The 23,354-nt window shown below is 37.8% G+C and overlaps 1 protein-coding gene across 10 annotated transcripts in view; it reads right to left on the reverse strand.

Annotated features, from left to right (window-relative positions):
* Positions 1-23,354, reverse strand: part of KYNU (kynureninase) — a 290,523-nt gene that overhangs the window by 132,865 nt on the left and 134,304 nt on the right. For 6 of the 10 annotated variants that reach the window (XM_055108492.2, XM_055108490.2, XM_055108491.2 and 3 more), the window contains one exon: positions 14,246-14,433. In XM_055108492.2, the coding sequence (XP_054964467.1) occupies positions 14,246-14,414 (169 nt within the window). In that variant the 5' untranslated portion in view covers positions 14,415-14,433. Of the gene's footprint in view, positions 1-14,245; positions 14,434-22,057; positions 22,161-23,354 lie in introns of those variants that run through there. The other 4 variants (XM_063595155.1, XM_057301400.2, XM_063595154.1 and 1 more) reach the window with 2 other exon arrangements.

Genomic DNA, 23,354 nt, shown 5'->3' on the forward strand with positions numbered 1-23,354 from the left:
GATGCAGTACATGACTAAGATCTACCGTGGACCACTGGACCAGCCTCCTAGCCCATGCTCCTATGTTGATGACATCGAAGGCACCCCTCCTGAGGAAATCTCAACTGCACGACCCCTACTGTGCCCCAATTCAGCAGGAAGCAGTTAAGAGTGTTGGTCGGCCAACTTCCCCAACAGCACTTGGGTTTTTCTGTTGAGATGGGGGACTGAGAGACAGGACTAGCTGGATTTTCTAGGCTGACTAAGAATTCCTAAGCCTAGCTGGGGAAGGTGACCGCACCCACCTTTAAACACAGGGCTGGTAACTCAGCTCACACCTGACCAATCGGGTAGTAAAGAGGGCTCACTAAAACACAAATTAGGCTAAAAGCAGGAGGTAAAGAAACAGTCAAATCATATATCGCCTGAGAGCACAACAAGGGGACAATGATCAGGATATAAACCCAGGCATTCAAGCAGGGAGTGGCAACCCCCTTTGGGTCCCCTCCCATCGTATGGGAGCTCTGTTTTCACTCTATTAAATCTTGCAACTGCACGCTCTTCTGGTCCGTGTTTGTTACGGCTTGAGGTGAGCTTTTCCTCACTGTCCACCACCGCTGTTTGCCACTGTTACAGACCTGCCATTGACTCCCACCCGGGTCCACCACTGCTGTTTGCCACCATCTCAGACCCACCATTGACTCCCACCCCTCTGGATCTAGCAGAGTGTCTGCTGTGCTCCTGATCCAGCAAGGTGCCCATTTCTGCTCCCGATTGGGCGAAAGGCTCGCCATTGTTCCTGCACAGCTAAGTGCCTGGGTTCATCCTAATCAAGCTGAACACTAGTCACTGGGTTCCATGGTTTTCTTCCATGACCCACAGCTTCTAATAGAGCTATAACACTCACCGCATGGCCCAAGATTCCATTCTTGGAATCTGTGAGGCCAAGAACCCAAGGTCAGAGAACAAAAGGCTTGCTGCCATCTTGGGAGTGGCCCGCCCCATCTTGGGACTCTAAGAACAAAGACCCACAGGTAAGAGCATCAGTATTCCCACTGATAATTTCAGCATTGCAAAAATTTAAAAATTCTTTCCATATAATTAATGTTTATTTTTGGAATATTACTAGCTAGGTATTTGAGTTTAGAAGGAAAAACTAGTTTGTACCATATTTTGCTTTATAATAATTTTTTGAAGTAAATATTCATTGTTTTTAATACCATTGAATTTAAATTGATTTTTTTTCCCTTGAACTAGGGAATACAACTTCCTACCTTTCATATTTCAGGAGAATCCTAAGACATAGCTAAGAATGAAAGCTCATCAAAGTTGTGGTCTATGATCTAAGAGAGCATTTGATACTCAATAGCTACTGTGGAAGCAAAGTCCTGGGATTGACTGCAGCAATTGCTAGGATCTTGATGACAATTTTTTGGCCTCGAAGTATGGAAAAAAAAAAAAGAAAAAGAAAATAAAACATCTCTGTGGAAGTTAACTTCTATGAGAAATGTATGATTTGTTGGTTTTGAAAAGAATTCAGCTGTGTTCAGTGGCTCATGCCTGTAATTCCAGCCCCTTGGGAGGCCAAGGTGGGCAGATCACTTGAGCCCAGGAGCTGGACACTGAGCCTGGGGAAAAATTTTTTAAAATTAGCCAGACATGGTGGTACATGTCTGTGGTCCCTGCTTCTCAGGATGCTGTGGTGGGAGGATCGATTGAGTCCAGGAAGTTGAGGCTGCAGTGAGCTCTGACAGCACCACTGCATTCCAGCCTAGATGACAAAGGGACATCCTGTCTCAAATAAATAAATAAATAAATGAAGATAGAGAGAAGAAAAAAGAATTTACATTTAACATATTTTCCTCCATATCTGTATGTAAAGATAATACTCTACTAAAAGGCCAGGTGAGTTTAGGGGTTTTATTAGAATGCTCTCCTGTTTTGATATCGTAGGTTAAAATTTTAACATATTATGACTGTTCATTTGAGAAACTTAAGTGTTGCTTATTTTTTTTTTAACCAAGAATTTAAGGAAAAAGAAGAAAAGCACATCCCTAAAGATATACAATGTTTCTGCAGATTGGTGAACCTGAAATTGTTGCTGATTGTATTATAAGTAGTAATAGAAAGCATAAAGATTTCAGCTGTGTTTGTTTCATTTGTGCTTTGATTATTTGGATCTCTGGTATTACCAAGAAAAATACAAGCATCTAATATGAATTTGTTGGGTGACAACTGTCTAATTATAAAACTTTCCCAATCTTAATAATTGTGGTACTAATGTGATTTATTTGTTGTGTTGTTATTGTTGCTGGCAATATTGAATTGAGTTTCAGCAATTTGGAACAGTGCTTAAGTGGGATTTATGATTATGTCCATAAATCTGTGACCAGGGTCCTCTGAGGAACTAGGTCTACATTTTATTAGCAGACAAATAATCCCCAGAACTGAAAAACGCCATGAACCAAATGAATGTAACTGGCTTTTAAAGAACACTCCAGCAAACAGCAGCAGAATAAATATTATTTTAAATGCACATGGAGAGTCATTAAGACAGACCATTGTCCTGGGTCAAAAACAAACCTTAACAAATGTTCTCTAACCACAATAGAATTAAACTACAAATCAGTAATAAAAAGAAAACTGAGAAATGTTCAAATACTTGGAAATTAAACAACACACTTCTAAATAAATTATGGGCGAAAGAAGTCTTTAAGACTGATGGTTAGATGAGGAGGTTTTAGACATGGTAACTAAAGCACAATCCATAAAAGAAAAAATAAATATACCGTGCATCCTCAAAGTTAAAATCTTTCGTTCTGTGATAGACGCTAATAAGAGAATAAAAAGATAGCTACAGACTGTGAGAAAATATTTTCATATCATTGATTCAACAAACAACTTGTATGCTGAAATGCATAAAGAACTCTTAAAACCGAAAACATGACTCACGCCTGTTATCTTAGCACCTTGGGAGGTCAAAGTGGGAGGATATCCTAAAGCCAGGAGTTCAAGACCAGTCTGGGCAACAAAGCGAGACCCTGTCTGTTAAAATTAGCAGGAGATTTGCTTGAACCCAAGAAGGTCAAGGATGCAGTGAGCTATGATTGTACCACTTCACTCTAGCCTGGCTAACGAAACGAGACTTTGTCTCTTTAAAAAAAAAAAAAAAAAAAAAAAGCTCCATAATCCCCAAAAAACAAAACTCAACAATTAAAAAACAAAAAATCCAATTAAAAAAAAGTGGTCAAAATATTTCAGCAGACATTTCTCTAGAGCATGGATGGTACATAAGCTTATGAAATGTTTAATGCTTAAGTTCATTAGCCATTAGGAAAATGCATATAAATACCAAAATAAGATACTTATACAAACATATGTGACTAAAAAACAAAACAACAAAAAACTGGTAATACCAACTGGGGGTGAATATGGGGAACAATAGACATTCCCACACATTACTGGTGGCAATGCAAAATGCGAAATGGTACAGCCACTCTGGAAAAGTTTGCCAGTTTCTCATAAAGTTAAAAATATACCTATAATACGATCCAGCAATCAACTTATAGCATTCTAAAACGACTTGACAAACTGTGGTTTGAGTTCCAAATCAAGCCCATGACCTGTTTTTGTATGGCCTGAAAGCTAAGAATGTTTTTACATTTATAAATGGGAGAAGAAAAACTAGGAGAAGACAAAGGGAAAAAAGAAGAGAAAGAATATATGAGACCTGGCAAGATGCAGTAGCTCACATCTGTAATCCTAGCACTTTGGAAGGCCAAGGAATAAGGACTGCTTGAGCTTTGTTCAAGATTAGACTAGGCAACACAGTGTAACCTCATCTCTACAAAAAGTTAAAAAATGAGACTGGTGTGGTGGTGCACGCCTGTAGCCCCGGCTACTCAGGAGGCTAAGATGGAAGAATTGCTTGAGCCAGGGAGATCAAGGCTGCAGTGAGCTGTGATTATGCCACTGCACTCCAGCCTGGGTGACAGGGCAAGACCTTTTCTAAAAAAATAAAAATAAAAAAAGAATACATGAGACCTGTCAAGAGTGAAATATTTACTATCTGATCTTTAAAAAAAATTAGATAAAAAATTTACATTCACACAAAATCCTGTACATGAATGTTAATAGTAGCTATTCATAATCACCAAAATTGGACACAGCTCAAATGGCCTTTAGTGAACAAATGAATAAACTACTGTAGTCCATTCTTGGGGTAGAATACTATTCAGCAATAAAATGAAACACTTCATTGACATAACTTTGCTTAATCTCAAAGGCATTTCCTTAAGTAAAGGAAACCAGTCTCCAAAGACTAAATACAGTATATAATTTCTTCATATGTTATTCTGGAAAAGACAATAGGGATATAAAATAGATTAGTGGTTATCAGGGATTAGAGGTATAGTGGAGAGATTGGTTACAAAGGGCTAGCATAAAGGAGTCTTTTGGGGGTTATGAAATTGTTCTATATACTGAGAGAAGGTGTGTTAATGTAATTCTATACATGTGTTAAATCTCAGACTGTACAACAAAATATTCCAATTTATGGAATGTGTATTTAAATATTAACAATATCAATAATAAACTCTCCTGATGAACAAGTTATTTCATACTTCTGTCATTAGGAAAGAGAACATTCTACCAATCCTTCTTAATGGGGGATAAGAGTAGATCTTAGGATGAAATTAAAAAATAAAATGCTGGGAACATCATGGTCCAGCAGCACTTGTTAAATAGAAGTATGAGCAGAAAAAGGTGTGTAGTGACAGGGTGTCACTATGTTGCCCAGGCTGGTGTTGAATTCCTGGACTCAAGCGATCCTCCTGCCTCAGCCTTCCAAAGAGTACTGGGTTACAGGGGTGAGCCATATACTTGGACAAAAAGAAGCAGTTTTAGCTGTCTGGCTTAAATAATTGAACTATGGCATTAGTTTAAAAAAGAAAATATATATTCTTCCATCTCTCTCTATATATGGAAACATACATATTTTCATTTTAAACCTATTTTCTATTAAACATATTTTCTTAAATACATATTAAGTTGTGGCATTCACATATGTTTCACCAGATCCACAGGTTTGGGTCATTGAATAAAAAAGAACTTGGAATGAATTTTAGGTAAAACTTCAGAAGTTGATACTCACATACTGGCTACAGAAAAACTGGTTAACCCTAAAGAAGGAGTTCCTGAAAGGGGGTACGAGGCAGTTTTCCCAAGTGCTGGCAATGTTATGTTTCTTGATCTAGGATCTTGTTACACAGAGGTGCTCATGTTGTAAAATTTGTAGAGATGTATGATTTCTGCATTTTACTAAATAAAAAAGTATATTCTCTTTACTATTATTCAGAAGGTAGTGAGTGAAGATTTTTTTGTGTTGCTATGTACCTCATAATATTAAATTTCCTGGTGGTGCGCTGAGGAAATATTCATGTCCTTTTTCCAATAGGGATGCCCCATACAAGGCTATGCTCCCAACAAGCTTCTTGGACTTTGAATATAATTCCTATAATTTCAGGAAGAAGATGGAGAAAAATGTAGGATCACTACAGTCTACTTGCACACACTCCTTAGATACTCTTGCCTAATTTTGAACCCATTAGTTCTCTCTGAGGTCTAGATTGATGAGTGGTATGGCATCTGAGGGAGAAACACTTCGTATTTCGAGGATTTCAAAAGAGATTTTCCACGCCTTTGTGGATAAAATTCCTTGAGGAAAGAGTTCATATGACAAGACAGAAAAGACCAAACATTGTCCCAGGCAAAGGTGAAAGTGTACTCTCCTTGTAAGAATCTTTCTATTCCCAGTCCTTTGTCCTGTGGCTGAGGTATGTTATGCCTGGTATCATATTGCCCAAAAATATGGAAAAGTTGGTTGGGACCTTGAGATTTCTTTGTAAAATCTCAATCTGGCTAATGTTGACCTTAGACATTGGGGCCAATATATCCTTAGAGAGTAGGGAAAGATTGTCTTCAGCAATTTGCATTATCTTAGAATATTGGGTTCCATGAGCTGAAAAAGGTGGGAATAGACAACAGATCCAGCATGCACTCTGCTTGGCTGAAAATCATATTCACCTCTGTTATCTGTCTGTCTGTCTCTTTTTTTTTTCCCATACCATCTTCTCAATGCACAATCATATTCAAGCCCCCACCTTGCTTGAAAAAAGCATTCATTCATTTCCTTTTGTTCCTTGTTATGTTTCCTTTTACAGCAAGGTTTCTTGGAAAAGAAGCCTAAAAATCTCATTTCCGATACTTTACTCCTTCAATGACATCTAGAAATATACATAGTTTCCCTGCCTGTCATTCCAGTGAAGCTGTTAAAGTTAAGACAATTTAATAAAGCTCTCCTGACTGCTAAAATGAAAGGCTTATACAGCCTTTGTGATAGCTGATGATGGCAAGCCCTCTGATTTCTTTGAATATGTCTCTTCCCTTGGTTTTAGAACACGACACTTTCCTTGTTCTTCTGTGTCTCTGGCTCTTTCTAGAGTTCTTTCTTTGTCAATGCCTATAATTTTGTTTCTACCACCTTCTTCTCACTTAGGTATGATGCCAAGATAATATCATCCGTACCCACAGTTTCAACTATTACCTAAATGCTGATGACTGTCAAATTTCTACCTTCTAACTAAACTCAACTGCTAGTTGTACCCTACATGCATTTCATTTTTCCTTTACAGAAATAGAATTGTTAGCTTTGCATGTGGCCACCAAGAACAAAAATTGTGTTTTAGACTCAGTCTTCTTTGCAGATAGGCAGGGCCATGACCAAACACTGGCCCAGGGGCTTAGGTCTATATATGTGTTAAAACTCATGAGGCAAACTGAAACCTTTCTCAAGGGAGAGTGCACACACATTATTTGTCTTTTCTTCTTTGTCACTGCCTGCTTCTCACTGCTTGTAACAGCTGCCACTTGGACTCAGAGGTCAAGGCCACAGGTGACAGGGCAACAAGAGATAAACAAACAAATAAAAAACTAGTTCCTCTTTCAATGAATAGTTTCCAAAACAAGTTAATTGTATCAGTGAATATCACCACTATTCACCTAAAACAGAAATTATGGCTCATGGTATGCCTCTCCTACTACTAAATCAGGTTTATTTAATGAGTATTTCATGTATTTACTGAGTATTTTCCTTTACCTCCACTTCTATTACATTTACTTCTTCAGACTTACTGTTAGGTACCCACACGCACTCATTTACTCTTCACCCTATTATACCAATCATCCTAGTACCCTATATTCCCTATTCCATACCTTATTATTTACCATTTAGCAATACCCAGCTTTTTACATGACATTCTTTGATCATGTAAAACTATTCTTAGGGATCAAAGTAACTATGCTTTCTCTTGTGTGTTTGCAAATGCTGTTCCCTCTTCGTGATTGGACGTCACTCCACTCCAAGGTCTGCCTAGGTGACTCCCACACATTCACAGAGAAAGAAGACAGTTCCTACACTCAGGGAGCAGACAGTCCAATGCAAATGAAATGACAAGGTTACAAATATGTCCACTAAATGCAGAATTTAAGTAACATGAAAGGCTCCCAATATTGGCCAGGCATGGCGGCTGACGCCTGTAATCCCAACACTTGGGAGTCTGAGATGGGCAGATCACTTGAGCTCAGGAGTCTGAGACAAGCATGGGCAACATGGTGAAACCCTGTCTCCACCAAAAATACAAACAGTTAGCTGGGTGTAGTGGTATGCATCTGTAGTCCCACCTAATTGGGGGGCTGAGGAGGGAGGATTCTTTGAGTTCAGGGGGTGGAGGTTGCTCTGAGTCAAAATTGCACCACTACACTCCAGCCTGGGTGACAGAGTGAGACCCCATCTAAAAAAAAAAAAAGTCTCAATGTCTACAAAATTAAACTTTCAACTAAGGAATACTCTTAATTGTTTTCTTATGAAAGTTAGAGATTTATCAGACTATCAAAATTACAGTTATAAATACATGTCCTTTTATAGCTGGATAAAATCTTTTATTTAACATATCTTTATCTGTTGTTGAATAAAAGATTCTAGTTTATAGAGAAAAGTATGCTTTCCTATATTTCATGCACTGATAACTCATATCTGTCACAGCCTTCTAAGCCTAAAAGCAGTTGAGTTTAAGAGGCTATTATGTTATATGGAAGCCCTGGAGACAAACTGAAGCATGATTATTTTGCTATGCCAATTTTATCTGAGTCCAAACAATTACATGTGCAAAATTATAAAAGATCTTGTTTGGATAACTTTAAATTTTATAAATACTTACTGAAGTCTACTAAAGTTGGGTGTCAATTTACTGATCTCTCTCCTGGATGTGTGGTAAGATTGAAGGAGAGGATTATTTGACTATGAAAAGAATATTGAAAGCGGCACCGTTTTTTTTTCTCCAAATATAGTTTAATAGTAAAAAAATTCTTTGAGTTAATAATCTTCTATATAGATCAAAATAACAGCAAGTTCAGTAGATTACTGTCTGCCTAGGCTAGAGATAAAAAAGTGGAATGAAGAAATGTTCTAAAATTGGATTATAATGGTAGTGTAATCATATGCAATTACTAAAAATTATTAAATTGTATACTTAAAATGGATGAATTTTATGGTCCATAAATTATACTTCAATTGAGTGATTTTAAAAAAGTAAAAGCAGGATTGAGTCAAGACACATGGGCTAGCAGTCACAATATTTGGAACCCATTTCTGGTTCTGCTATTAGCCAGTTATATTAACTGGACATTTTCACTTAAAATTCCTAAGATATATGAGAGAAGGAGTTTATATCCTTAAGAGAAAAAAAATGAAACATTACCACTTATATTTATTTTAGTTTAAAATTAAATGTATACATTATGAGCAACTTAAGACAAAAAGGAAAGCAATGACCAAGGAGTTTATGAAAACTATCTCCAACGGTTGTCTAAGAACTGCAAATTCAAAGAAGAATGGAATAATTATTTTATTATCTAATGAGCAAAGATTCTTAAAACTGCTAATCCTGCCTGGCATGGTGGCTTACACCTGTAATCCCAGCACATTGGTAGGCTGAGGCGGGAGGACTACTTGAGTCCAGGAGTTTGAGACCAGCCTGAGCAACATGGCAGAACTCTGCCTTGACAAAAAATACAAAAATTAGCTGGGCATGGTGGCATGCACCTGTAGTTCCAGCTACCCCAGGAGCTAAGGTGGGAGGATTATTTCAGCTTGGGAGGTCAAGGATGCAGTGAGCTGAGATCACGCCACTGCACTCCAGCCTGGGTGACAGAGCAAGACCCTGTCTCCAAAAAACAGAAACAAAAACAATCCTACTGATCCCCAAAGTCAGTGAGGCAATTGTCTTTACTGTTGGAGGAAATGTAAATTTGCACAACTTGTTTCTGGGATGGCAGTTTGACACTCTGAAAAAGATTGTCTTTGTCTTGTGTCTGTGCAAAAGCCATATATCTTATGGGGCTATCCAGTATGCTTTCAGAAATTTAGGTATGAGGATGTTTCAAACAGGAATATTTATTATTTTAAAAATTTTAGAAAGATATCTTTCCACATGTATGCCTTGCATTTCTCTTGCTTTTCTTTTTATTTCTTTCTTATCTCTTCCTTTTTTCCTCCCTTCTTTCTTTTCTTTCCTTCTCTCTCTCTCTTCCTCCTTTCTTTTGCTTGTTTATTTTTCAGCTGTGCTCTTTAGGACAATGTTGAACATAAGTACAAAAGCTGATTAAAAATATTTTTGACCCCTTTCTCTGATAACATCTCAGGCACCATCTAAGAATAGAAAATGAAAGTACTTATTTTAATAAAGTTTATATTAGAAACCCAGAGAAAACATAATATATAATAGAAAAACATCAAAAAAGTACAGGCTATGCCTGTAGACTTTCTTCAAGATTAAAAAAAAAAATCTCATATTGGGAGTTGTGATCCTTTCATTTGTTCAAAACTTGTTTATTTCTGTTCTGTTTTTCATTGTTCAGAACTGCTAAAGAAAGTTTATTTTCTTGGTGTTATGCTAGTCTCCAAAAATAATCCGACATGCTTTACCATTTTTAGATGCTCTTGGAAGGCTTTAATAAGATAGGGAACACTGGTTTCCTGATGAATTCACATCTTGTCAAAACAAAAAAGAAGGAAATTTCAACACCATTGGGGGTCAGAACATAGTATTCTAAAATACAGCGCCTTGGAATGCTGAGTACTTGGAACTGAAGGAGATTGAGAGGGCCTCAGAAACAAGGTCTTTCTGATCTTCTCCAATCCCCTGCCCTGTGTCCTGCAGCCAGGTGAGTCAAAGAAACTGAACTCCTCTCCTACAGCAAGCCTTAAAACCTAGAAAGCTCACGCACTGATCTTTTCCCTTCTCCCTGATAGACTTTCATATGACAGGTGTCCTGCCCTATATGCGGAGGGAAGAAATGCTACACCGAGGGAGCAAGAAGAATCCAAAAATACAGGACTTTCTGAGTCCCCCCGCCACTGTCTGTTGATTACGGTTAGATCATATTTCATTCCAATTCTATGTAGTCACATCTATTCATTTCTTTCATTCAACTTAGCATAAAATCTCAAGTTTTCCCTGGGTTTTTCTCTTGCTAACCTGTCTTTGTTATAGAAACATCAGCCATGCCCCTTGTGATGGTTATGAAAAATGTGTTATCTTTTTGCTCCTACATCATGTGCTCCTGAGTTGGTACCTCTGTTCAGCATAAACGTGGACCACGACCAGGCTCAGCTTCACCTGTGCTCCATGAGGCTCACTTCCTCACTGTGCTGTCATCTTTGTTCAGATGGCATCTCACCATATTTCCGTGGGTAAGGTCACACCCTTATCTTCACAGCCCTCATTATCATTTAGAGTGCTACCTGATGGTAGAGCATAATTGTTTCTAAGTTTGGTTATTATCTGTTGTCATACTAGATACACGTTCAAGTATGCGACAGCTTTGCTCTTTGGTTCTCTGAACCGTTCTGACAAAAGTGTCTCGAGTAGGGTAACTGACTATTAAATATTTGCCGAATACATGAATCCTTAGACATTAAGATGCAACTGGCGTGAGAATAGTAAGAAGGGGAATTAATTGACCCAACTCTAGGATACCATCTTATCCTAGAGGATCTAGAATAGAAGGCTGGGCCTCACCTTAACAATCTGATTCAGTAATTCTGAGTTAGGACACAAGAACTTGTATTTTTAATAAGATCTCTAGTGAACCTCATGCTTTTGGTCAAGGGATCACATTTTGACAATCACTGATGTAGAAGAACACTTGGGGTTAATAAAGTTTTACATCATTCAAAATTATTAGAATAATTATTGTTATTTAGAGACAGGGTCTTGCTCTGTCACCCAGGCTGGAGTTCAGTGGTGTGATCATGGCTCACTGCAGCCTTGAACTACTGGGCTTAGGTGATCCTCCCACTTCAGCCTCCAGAGTAACTGGCAGTAAAAGCACATGCCATCACGCCTAATTAGTTTTTGTATTATTTGTAGAGATGGGGTTTTGTCATGTTGCCCAAGCTGGTATCAAACTTCTAGACTCAAGTGATCCTCCAGCCTCCACCTCCCTAAGTGCTGGGATTACAGATGTGAGCCACCGTGTCCAGCAAAACTATATTTTTTAAACAAGCAAACTATTTAAATTCTTTATTAAACCAATTTCTATCTCTTATCTTTAAGAATCAGCAATGACTTATCCAAGGTTGTAATCCTTCAGTTACTTTCTATTGGATAACTAATCAAAATCAATATTATACCTATAATTAGGATACTAAGTCAACTTTTAAGTATAACAGAAGTGATTATATGTACAATGCTGCTTTTCTCTAAGGGGAAAACGTTTTTATTTTTGATAAATATTTAAAATGCTGTGCTAAAATGCACCTAAAATTTATTCTCTTAACAATTTTAAGTGTACAATTCAGTTAAGTACATTCACATTATTGTGCAACCAATCTCCAGAATTTTTCTACCTTGCAAAATTGAAATTTTATACCCATTAAACAATAACTCCTCATTTCTCCCTCTCCAAGCTCCTTACAACTACCATTCTACTTGGTTTTTATGAATTTGACCAATCTAGATACTTGGTATAATTGGAATTACACAGTATTTTTCTTTTTGCGTCTGGATTATTTCACTTGGCATGATGTTCTCATAGTTCATTCATGTGAACCATGTAGAGCATGGTTCTTTTTAAAACTTAATAAGGTTCCATCATATCTATATACATTTTTCTTGTCTTTTCATGCATTGATGATGGGTTAATTCCACCTTTTGGCTATTATGAATAATGCTATGATGAACATGAGTGTACTAATATCTTTTGGGGATCTTGCTTTTAATTCTTTTGGCAATATATCCTGAAGTGAGATTGCTGGATCATGTGGTAATTCTATTCTTCGGTTTTTGAGGAAACTGCCATACTCTTTCCTACAGTGGCTGCACCATTTTACATTCCCACTAACAGTGCACAAGGGCTGTAATCACTCTATATCCTAGCCAATATTTATATCCTGCACTTTTTAATAGTAGTCATAGAAAAGGGTGTGAGGTGATATCTCACTGTGGTTTTGATGTGCATTTTCCTGGTGATTAGTGAGGTACAATGCTATTTTGTTGTTGTTGTTGTTGTTATTGAGATGGAGCCTCGGACTGTCGCCCAAGCTGGAGTGCAGTGGTGCAGTCTCCGCTCTCTGCAAGCTCTGCCTCCCGGGTTCACGCCATTCTCCTGCCTCAGCCTCCCGAGCAGCTGGGACTACAGGCGCCCGCCACTACGCCCGGCTAATTTTTTGTAGTTTTAGTAGAGATGGGGTTTCACCGTGTTAACCAGGATGGTCTCAATCTCCTGACCTCGTGACCCGCCCGCCTCGGCCTCCCAAAGTGCTGGGATTACAGGCGTGAGCCACCGCGCCCGGCTGTACAATGCTATTTTTAAACTGGGTTCTGACTCAGTACAGGAGCCCTGTAGGCCAGAGAGCACATCAGGGCAGGGCCACCATCCACCAGACCTGACTTGTCTCATGTGGGTCCTCGCTGTTTCTAAAGGTTTCCACATTGTGTGATGCACATATCACCAAGCCCCTTATCTCCCATTTCCGTAAGAATTCCTTTCCTAAATTTTATTTCCTCACAATTCACTCCCATAGCAGTATTTTATCCCTTACAATTCAAATAAAAATGTCCTTTTAATTTTTGATTCTAGAATGACCTAGAAGATTTTTCTTCTATGGTCTTAGATCACTTATAGCCTCATTTTATTTCGTCTCTTCTAGCTGTCATTTCCATCAATATCTCCCTCAACTTATACTACACAATTTTAAGTCAGATACAGGTATTTCTCTTCTTTCATCCTTCCAGAATTCTATAGGTTGTTGGGTACATAGTTGAAGACAAATAGGTGTTTTTAACATTTGTTACATAGTATATATTAGTGTTATACAAACCAGACATCCTAAAATTTTATTAGCTGAACTTCATGGCTCCTGAGTACTGGACCCAAAACTGTACCTTATTTAATCTGAATAAAAATGGAATCAGACTATTATAAAGGATGTGAAACCCAGTTTGGTAGACTAATTCCATTCAACCTGGGAACCTTTTTTATTAATGTAAAATGGAGTAAAGCTAAATATGATGAATCATTTTTTATTGTTATACCTTTGCTACTTATGTTTTATTTTTTTAAATGACTTCCTCAAACCCAGAACAGAGTCAGATTACTACATTATTTTAAAATGTAGTATGTATTTGTTGGGCATTTGTTGTTTCTTTTCTTGGTAACTCTTACACTCGCCATCTTTACAGCATGCAAAGATGGCTATTCATATAACATCCCTCCTAATATATCCAGGTCACAAAACAATATTTTCTCTAAGACAAACATCATATTATTATAAACTAAGTGCCAGAATATAAGAGCTATTCTAACACTGCATTCTAAAATAATTGCTTTGAATCCCAAGTGCTTAGAGAACAAGTAAATGTATCTGCCTGTAATTTTCAATCAGTCACTCAATTGTTCAGAGAAGTAGTTGACAGTATAAGTACCCTGCATGTATTTCATTCAGAGGAGGGGAGAAAACAGATAATTTGAGGCTAAGGTAGGCTGACAGGTTGATTGAGAGCACCAGGGATCTTCTGCTTTTCAAACATAATTGCAACAGCTCTATTATGTAATACAACAATGATTTTCAAAGATTATAATAAACACATGCAGTAGCAAAAATAAATAAATAAATAAAATTTAAAAACCTTCCCAGCATTCTTACCTGGAGGCAGATCCTGTATTTTGGGAATATAAAAGCACTCCCTGAAGTGCCTCAGCTTATCTTCCTCATCTAGGTGGAGAGCCACCCTTTCATCCGTTGGGTGGCATTTGAGTTCAGCTGCAATGCGCTGCACTGTGTCAGCCGGCAGCTCAACAGATGAAGGCTCCATTACAAGTTGTTCTCTAAAACTGAAAGAGAATAATAAAACATAATCTAGCCACCATAATTTTCCTGTAGAAAATGAGCCCTTTAGGTAATACACCTTTTGTTTTCACTAAGACTCCCTTTTCCTAACCTCAGGAATAATATACTTAACCAACCAGCATTAAACTCCATGCATGAGTTTTTCTCATATATGAAAAGAAGAAAATAGGCCAGGTGTGGTGGTTCATGCCTGTAATCCCAGCACTTTGGGAGGCCGAGGTGGGTGGATCACTTGAGGTCAGGAGTTTGAGACCAGCCTGGCCAACATGGTGAAACCTCATCTCTACTAAAAAAATACAAAAAATGGCTCAAGTGATCCACCCACCTCGGCCTCCCAGAGTGCTGGGATTACAGGCATGAGCCACCATGCCTGGCCTATTTTCTTCTTTTCATATATGAGAAAAACTCATGCATGGAGTTTAATGCTGGTTGGTTAAGTATATTATTCCTGAGGTTGGGAAAAGGTGGCATGGTGGCAGGCGCCTGTAATCCCAGCTACTAGGGAGGCTGAGGCAGGAGAATCACTTGAACCCAGGAGGTGGAGGTTGCAGTGAGCTGGGATTGTACCACCGCACTCCAGCCTGGGTAACAGAGCAAGACCCTGTCTCGAAACACAAACCAAAAAAAAAAAAAAAAAAAAAGGAAAAGAGAAACAAAATAATAGTAACTTAGAGATATTGAAAGGACTAAATTAGATAATAGTGCTCAGGACAGAGTAAGTTCCCAATAAATGTTAGCTCATTCCATTCTTATTATCTAGAAATATGTACCACACTTGTGGCTTCCAAATATATATAATGTCATCACCTTTTCCTCTAGGTATCTTATGAGGAGATAATGGTAAGGGTGATCTTTGTCAAAGTGTCAAAAAGCAGCATCCCACTTAGCTTGTCTTTCTCCATATCCCAACTCCACTGTCCCACCCCCAGTGGTTCTTGGATCATGGTTTTAAAACTATGGACATATTGAACCTGAACAAAATCCTTTTTTGTGAGTGAAAACCATATTCATGGAAAAGGTAACTTTACTTAAAATGTTAGTATTTTGTTCATATGAATACCAAAGAGATTCATCCACCTGCTGCTGTTAGTAATTATAAATTTCTTCCTTTCAACACCATATTTATTATCTTAGAACAAACAGGATTGTGTGATGTTTCTTGAAACCACATTGTATTCTGTTTAATCATCATGCAACATTTCCCACTTTTTGGAAAAGGATAAATGACAATGGAGATTTAATCACATATGTTTTAAACTTCACCCAAGCTTGTTTGTTTATATTTCTCCTCTCCTAAGTTTGGTTTTTTGAAATTGAACAAAATGATATCACAGGAAATAAAATTTCTTTGGGCTAGTTAGATTTACATATAGTTTTGCTGATTTCATTTAATTTATACATTTATTTACTCTTTCAACAAGTATTTATTTGGTACCTATTATGTGACTCCCAGTACTGGCAGGACAGCAGTGTATGAGAGAGTGCATAAGTGCCAACCCTTGTACAATTTATTTGTAAATGAAGAATAGAAAAACAATGTAGTTTCAGACTTAAGAGCTATGAGGAAACAGCAGAGTAATGGGACAGAGTCACTGGAGTGTGGGAGAGCTACCTTAAAGGGTCATGTTCATCCTTCTGAGAAAGTGATAGATGAGAATGTCTACATCATGTGAAGACCTGGACCTGGAGGAAACTGGCAACAAGTGCAAAGTTCCTAGGGTGGAAATGGGCTTGGCTTGTTCAACTAAATGCACTAGGGAGGGAAAAAGAGGGAAGGAGGAATGACAAACTGTGATATGCAAAAAACAAAGGCAGAAGGTAGTCATAAAGAAATTTGGGGCCAGGCGCAGTGGCTCACGCCTGTAATCCCAGCACTTTGGGAGGCAGAGGCAGGCGGATCACGAGGTAAGGAGATCAAGACCGTCCTGGCTAACACGGTGAAGCCCCGTCTCTACTAAAAATACAAAAAAAAATTAGCCGTGCGAGGTGGCGGGCGCCTGTAGTCCCAGCTACTCGGGAAGCTGAGGCAGGAGAATGGCGTGAACCCCGGGGGGTGGAGCCTGCAGTGAGCCGAGATTGCACCACTGCACTCCAGCCTGGGCGACAGCAAGACTCCATCTCAAAAAAAAAAAAAAAAAAAAAAAAGAAATTTGGGAGCCAGAAAGAAAATTTCAATTTTATAAGTTTAATGGGATACCATTGGGGAGTTTTGAGTAGAAAAGTAATGTGATATAAATTTACATTAAATAAAAACCACTTAGCTCTGTAATGAGTTTTAAAAACAGTGAGATACCACCTCATGTCGGTTAGAATGGCAATCATTAAAAAGTCAGGAAACAACAGGTGCTGGAGAGGATGTGGAGAAACAGGAACACTTTTACACTGTTGGTGGGAGTATAAATTAGTTCAACCATTGTGGAAGACAGTGTGGTGATTCCTCAAGGATCTAGAAGCAGAAATACCATTTGACCCAGCAATCCCATTACTGCATATATACCCAAAGGATTATAAATCATGCTGCTATAAAGACACATGCACATGTATGTTTATTGCAGCACTATTCACAATAGCAAACACTTGGAACCAACCCAAATGTCCATCAATGATAGACTGGATTAAGAAAATGTGACACATATACACCATGGAATACTATGCAGCCATAAAAAAGGATGAGTTCATGTCCTTTGCAGCAACATGGATGAAGCTGGAAACCATCATTCTGAGCAAACTATTGCAAGGACAGAAAACCAAACACCACATGTTCTCACTCACAGGTGGGAACTGAACAATGAGAACACTTGGACACAGGGCGGGGAACATCACACACCGGAGCCTGTCGTGGAGTGGGGGGATGGGGGAGGAATAGCAGTAGGAGAAATATGTAATGTAAATGACGAGTTAATGGGTGCAGCAAACTGACATGGCACATATATATATATATATATAACAAACCTACACGTTGTGCACATGTACCCTAGAACTTAAAGTATAATTTAAAAAAAAAAGTTGAAAAGGGAGACCGATTAAGGATAACACAGTAGTTCAGGAGAGAAACGGTGGTGAATTAAATTTGGTGATGAGGGCAAAGGTAGAGAGAAGAGTGTGGATTTATGATGTAGTTTGGAGAAAAAGTAGATAGGACTGGCGGATAGATTATTTCTATTGAGGACAGGAAAGGAGCTTTCTTCTAGCTTTGGGATATGGGCAAATATGTGAAATATGATGAAATAAAAATACCTGGGGAAGAAAAATTTTGAGGAGGGAAATTGGAATTCAGTTTAGCAGGCTGGTTGTGGTGGTTCACACCTCTTACCCCAGCACTGGGTGGCCGAGGCAGGGGATTGCTTGAAGCCAGGAGTTTGAGACCAGTCTGGACAACGTAGCAAGATGTCATCTCTACAAAAAAAAAAAAAAAAAAAAAAAAAGAAAAGAAAAGAAAAGCCAGGTGTGCTGGCACTGGCATGCACCTGTGGTCCTAGCTACTGAGGAGGATGGGGTAGGAGACCAGCAGTCTGAGGTTGCTGTGAGCTAATTGTGCCGCTGCACTCCATCCTGGGCAACAGAGCATGACTGTTTTAAAAAAAAATTATATTTAGGATATATTAAGTTTCAAATAAGTATTGAACATGCAGGTAGAAATGTCAAGCTGGTCATTGGATATTTGAGTGTATAACTTAGGGGAATATTGGATCACAAGATATGTTTAATATTTCTCAATTCAGACTGTACTTAATGCCTAGAACTTCTGGGGGCCCAAACTCACACAGAACTAAAGCTCTAGAATTCAATTCAATCTCCATTCTTCTGCCTCCCTTCACCTTTTACCTTAACTAACACACACAGTGTTTGGCAATAAAGAGTTGCATATCTGAGTGTTAGATAATGCCAGTAAAACAGACATTCTTCTTACACTCTCGATTTTCATTCTTGTACTTTTTGGGCTTCTTCTTTTCTCAATTGTCGATGGTCTCCACTGATAAGCCATTCTTTATATTCCTAGACAAAGATACCAAGGTTCACCATTGCATGTTTTTTACTTTGATATCAGTTGTGACTCCTAACTGCTTCAATCCATGGTTCTGTACAAAAGTGTAGGATTTCAACATTGATGGATGGTGCTTTCAATATCTGACCATAAGCATTATTTGTCCTCCACATGAAATTTTCTATTTCTGTGATTTTTCTCATGCCATTTCCTTTGCCTAAAATGTTTTGCTCCCCTTCAACTTGTTTGGATTCTAGCCAACCTTCAAAGACCTAATGCTCCAATGCTTTTTTCAAGAGGCCTGTTAGGATGTCTCAGGCAAAAGTAGCCTGTCTTCCTCTGAACACCAATAACAATTAAGAGCACACTTATGTACTTTACTTATGATAATAATATATTCTGCCAGGTACTATATTTATTTGGACATATGTATGGATAGGAAAGATCAAAAACATTTGCTATGCCTGAAACTTGATTCTAAATGGCTCCCCACACATAGCTTTCTGATGAAGGAAACTGCATTTTGAAGAGAGATCACTGTGTCTCTACCACTTGGCATTATCAATTGCCTGGTCACAGTTTATTAGACCTCTGTTGGACACTTATCCACTAAAGACAATGTAGTTTCATCAAAGATCTGTGAATTATTTGCTATAAAAGCTCTAAGCAAACAGTGATGATGTTTAGCTGAGTACATAATCAAATTCTTTCAGGAATCTGAGCTGTGGGATGTGCTTATTCATTCAGTTAGATACAGGAGCTAGAATTTAAAATAATCATAGATAGAGGCTATGAAATGCTAGGGTCTAGGAGGAATACTGTCATAGAATGACTCATTTTTCAAAGTAAAACAGAACCACTGATTGTTAAAGCATGAAAAGCATGAAGTGATTCCAGCAGCAAGTAAGAGTCACTTAGTTACACAATGGCAAGGGATTGAACAGCTATGTCTCCTGAAAAGGTGACAGGACAAGCCCATCTTGCAAGTCACTGAGTCCTTCATGCAACATGCTATGTGCAAGTCTCCAGAGGACCCATCTTCTTGGCTATTCCTAAAATTCCATGAGATGTTTTTCTGCCTTACTATCAGATTAGTCTTACTACAAACATATTACTGATGGTAGCTGGACTGAGTTGCTGTTCTACCCTACTGAACTGAATTCTACCTGGGGGCCTGAATCATGTTTAATTTATCTTTATAGACATCTCATTTAGACAGAGTACCCCTGCCGCCAAAGTGGCAGTTCGAGAGAATAAACAAAATTGGTTGATGAATTATTTGACATAATGACATATTACTAGAAGGACACCCTCTCTCATTCTGACCATATGAGAAAGACTTAGACAAACATTTCTAATGAAATTCAGAATCAAGAGAGCTTGCCTTATATTTGAGACTTTCTTTGGGAGGTCAGCCCTTTGAGTCGATTGGAGGTGACTTTAAACTCTAAGTGGGGTTACTTAAATAAAGAGATTAGTTTGTTACCAACAGATTCTGAATAAAATTCAACTTTCCTTATTTTAAAAATGATACTCATTAGCGTCATTCTATCTGTATCTTATTTAATGCTTGTAATATTCCTGAGGCATCAGAATCCTTTTCCTCTATATTGAGATGAAAACCTGGCACAGACAGAGTAGAAACAACAGTGGACTAAAAGGATAGCAGAGTGCACAGTAGGGTACTTAACCATGCCTGAGATGCTGAGTCCATTGTGCTGGTCTTTGGCAAAGCCCATGAACGGAATGCACAGAGCTCAATTCCTCCTCGAAGCCTTGAACCTCTCACTTTATTTTTCCTTGCATGTTGCTTCCTGATGTGTGTGTGTACGTGTGTGTATTTCTTCAGTTCATTCCCTTTTTCTTTGGCTTCTTTTTTCAGTCCTACACTTAAGCTGCAAAGGACCACAAGCTACGTATGAATTGATTTACCTTTTTAATCCATCCTTCCCAGTCCAGTTTCGGCCAGGCAAAAGTTAAAGTGGCTGGTTCTGCTCCTGGGCCTGTCACATCTGGGGTACCTTGAGATACCTCATGGGCATAGTCTTCCAAATGACTGCACCCTGCCCTACTCCACCACTTGCACAACTTCGCATGGTCTCAAATATAGTCTTTAGTTCCCAGAATAGCATAGTGCACTCACTCTAAGGATACAATTTATTCACTCATACTAATTGCTGCTTAATTCTGCATTCACCGCAGCAGCTAAGACAATTAGTGTTCACAAGCCATAATGTTATGCCATGTTTAGTTTGCAAATAAAGTGACATGCTCATATTCTGAAAGGAAGAACTTAAATCCAAACTTTTAAAAACTTCAACTTTTACATATTTTACAAATTTTCAAATGTTACATATTTAGTGTTAATTTTATCAAGAAGGGGGACATACATACCATATGGTCTCAGACAAATCACCTAACTGCTCTGTATGTCAATGTTATTTAAAGTTAAATTTTACTTTCTTCAAAGGATTATGGTTAAGTTCAAATAACATTAGGTCCTTTATAAAAAGATAAAAGATAGTTTGTAATTTTTTTTTAAATTATCAATACCTTCTGATGGACAGCACCAATGTGCCTTCGATTTAGGTTTGGAAATTGTGCTTTCACAATTTTATTTAGACAGCTACAACTTTAAAGTAAAAAGCTTGTATAATAATTAAAAACTGATTGATTTTAACGAAATCACAGAATTCAGAATCTCCTAGTCACCCACTGATTTAGGGCTAAATAGTTAAATAAATGACTGTGAGTGTCTGGTAGTTAATCTTTACACAGTTTCACATTCATGCCTGAAATAAGCAAATTGTACATAGGAGTTCAAAGTTTAGAACCTGACTTAAAAATATGTTGAGAAAGCGTGTAGTTTTTCATTAGTAAAGAAAAAAGGAAAAACAATATGCATATGGAGCAAGATTCTTTAAGCATATCATTGAGAAATGGGTAACATTACTCTGCTACGAGTGTATATTTCATATCTAGGATATGAATTACTTGCTGAACACGTTAAGAAAATCAATACATTTGCTTCAGTGTTACTACTAAATAACACCCCACTGGCCTCAAAATGAAAGCAGAAAGGAAAAAAGAAAATCTAGTATATTTTTAAAAAGTGTATCAACTTTCTTTTCTTAGGTTTCATAAAATGAAAGGGGAAGAAACTCTGTTCAAGAGTAGGCATTTTCACTTCTCTAAATAAATATTTAATATGACTACTAGCAGCATAAGACAATTAAAGTTACCAGAAAACAGAGGACTTAAAATCTGTTTAAGAATATCTTTCCCTCGTCTGGAGTTTGACCTAATCTTACCGCTTAAACTCAAATAAGAACAGGACTAACTTTGGTTTGTCAAATGTAACCATATTCAGTGCACTATGTTCATCAGTTCTTTTCCATTACATTAGTAAAGATCTCTTCATTTAACCCATTTCTAAAGGTGGGGCCTTTAGGAAGGTCATACCATTTTTATTTACAAAAAGAATATATATAAAAAAAGAAGAGAGTAGCAGAAAAAAACCTCTAAAACACTATGACAAGGATTCTAGCTGACAGAAGTTTCATTTGGAAAAAACATGGAGTAAACATTAGGGTAGAGAGTTTTTATCAGCGCCTCAAGCTTACCAGCTAGGATCCCAATGGAGTGTTTGGCTCCCAGAATCTCTCCAAGAACCTCTCAAGAATTCCTTGAAAATGTACAGGCCAGATCTCAGGGTGAGAAATTCAAAGAACTGCTCAGACTCCACCCAGTGGAGAATTTATAAATATTTTACTTTACTTCCTCTCCCCTAACCAATCTGTAATCTCCAGCCACTGTCAGAAATTTAAGCAACATGTGCTCCTGCCCACCATTTCAAATGCCAGAGCCTCCAGTGAGGGCTTCTTTCCAGAGGCAACTTTGCTCTTTAAACTCAGGTAAACACACACTTGTCCTTTAACTATATAAATCTCTGACCCCTGAACTGATGAGTTTGTCCTAGAGCTAAATTCCAAATTTTGCCTTACTTCTTCACTTTGAGCTCTGGATTTTTGAGACAATACCCTCCTTCAAATACACTGAGGATTTTCAGTCTGATGGTTGAATCTATGACATTTAATGGGTAAACTTTTTAGTCAAAAGTTTAAAATAGGCTCTCAATTCCAGAATACACTCTATTGCCTAATATGTGAGTTTTCAAAAACTCCTAGGTAATAAATCTGGACAGTTAACAAGACAATGAAGGAAGAAAGATCTGAAGATTCAAGTGGAAACTAGCCTGGCAAACTTCATTAATGCAAATTATTCATTTAAGTCTGTGAATTGTCTTTCGTTCTAGTCTGACTACCTCTTTAGGCTTATTCCTGAGCTTGGGTCTTTTGATGAATATCCTTGTAGTTATAAAAACTAAGAGCAAAGACTTTCGATATTAGGACTAGGGATGAAGACTGTGCTTGAATAATTGAATGACTTATGCACACCTATGCTTTATTTAGTAACCCACAACAAATCAAGCAAAGTGTCATTTAATCATTTCTATCAAGTGTTCATTGTATAACCCTGAGCAATTCACTTAACCCTTGTGGAGGCTCAGTCCCCTATTTATCAAATGAACTTAATAATACCTTCCTCCCAAGATTACTGAAATGATAAAACCATGCAGGTAGAAGGCCATAGATACCATGACACTCAAGTCAAAAGTGACATATTGTCTTTTTTTTAATCTTAAGTAACCAGACAAAAAGTACTACTCTCCAGTTTCCAAGAGAGGGAGATAAAGTGCATGAAATTGCTTTAATACGAGTAATTGACCAGTGAAAAGAAAATATATTTCACTTCATCGATCCTATCCTTACAATAATCCTATAAAGTAAGTAGACTACCAATTGATTAACTTAGAAGAGTAAAAGTTTGAATCCATTCAGGAAATTTCAGAAGGTGTAC

Source organism: Pan paniscus, chromosome 13, assembly GCF_029289425.2.
Source record: "Pan paniscus chromosome 13, NHGRI_mPanPan1-v2.0_pri, whole genome shotgun sequence".
In the NCBI taxonomy this organism is placed as follows: Eukaryota; Metazoa; Chordata; class Mammalia; order Primates; family Hominidae; genus Pan; species Pan paniscus.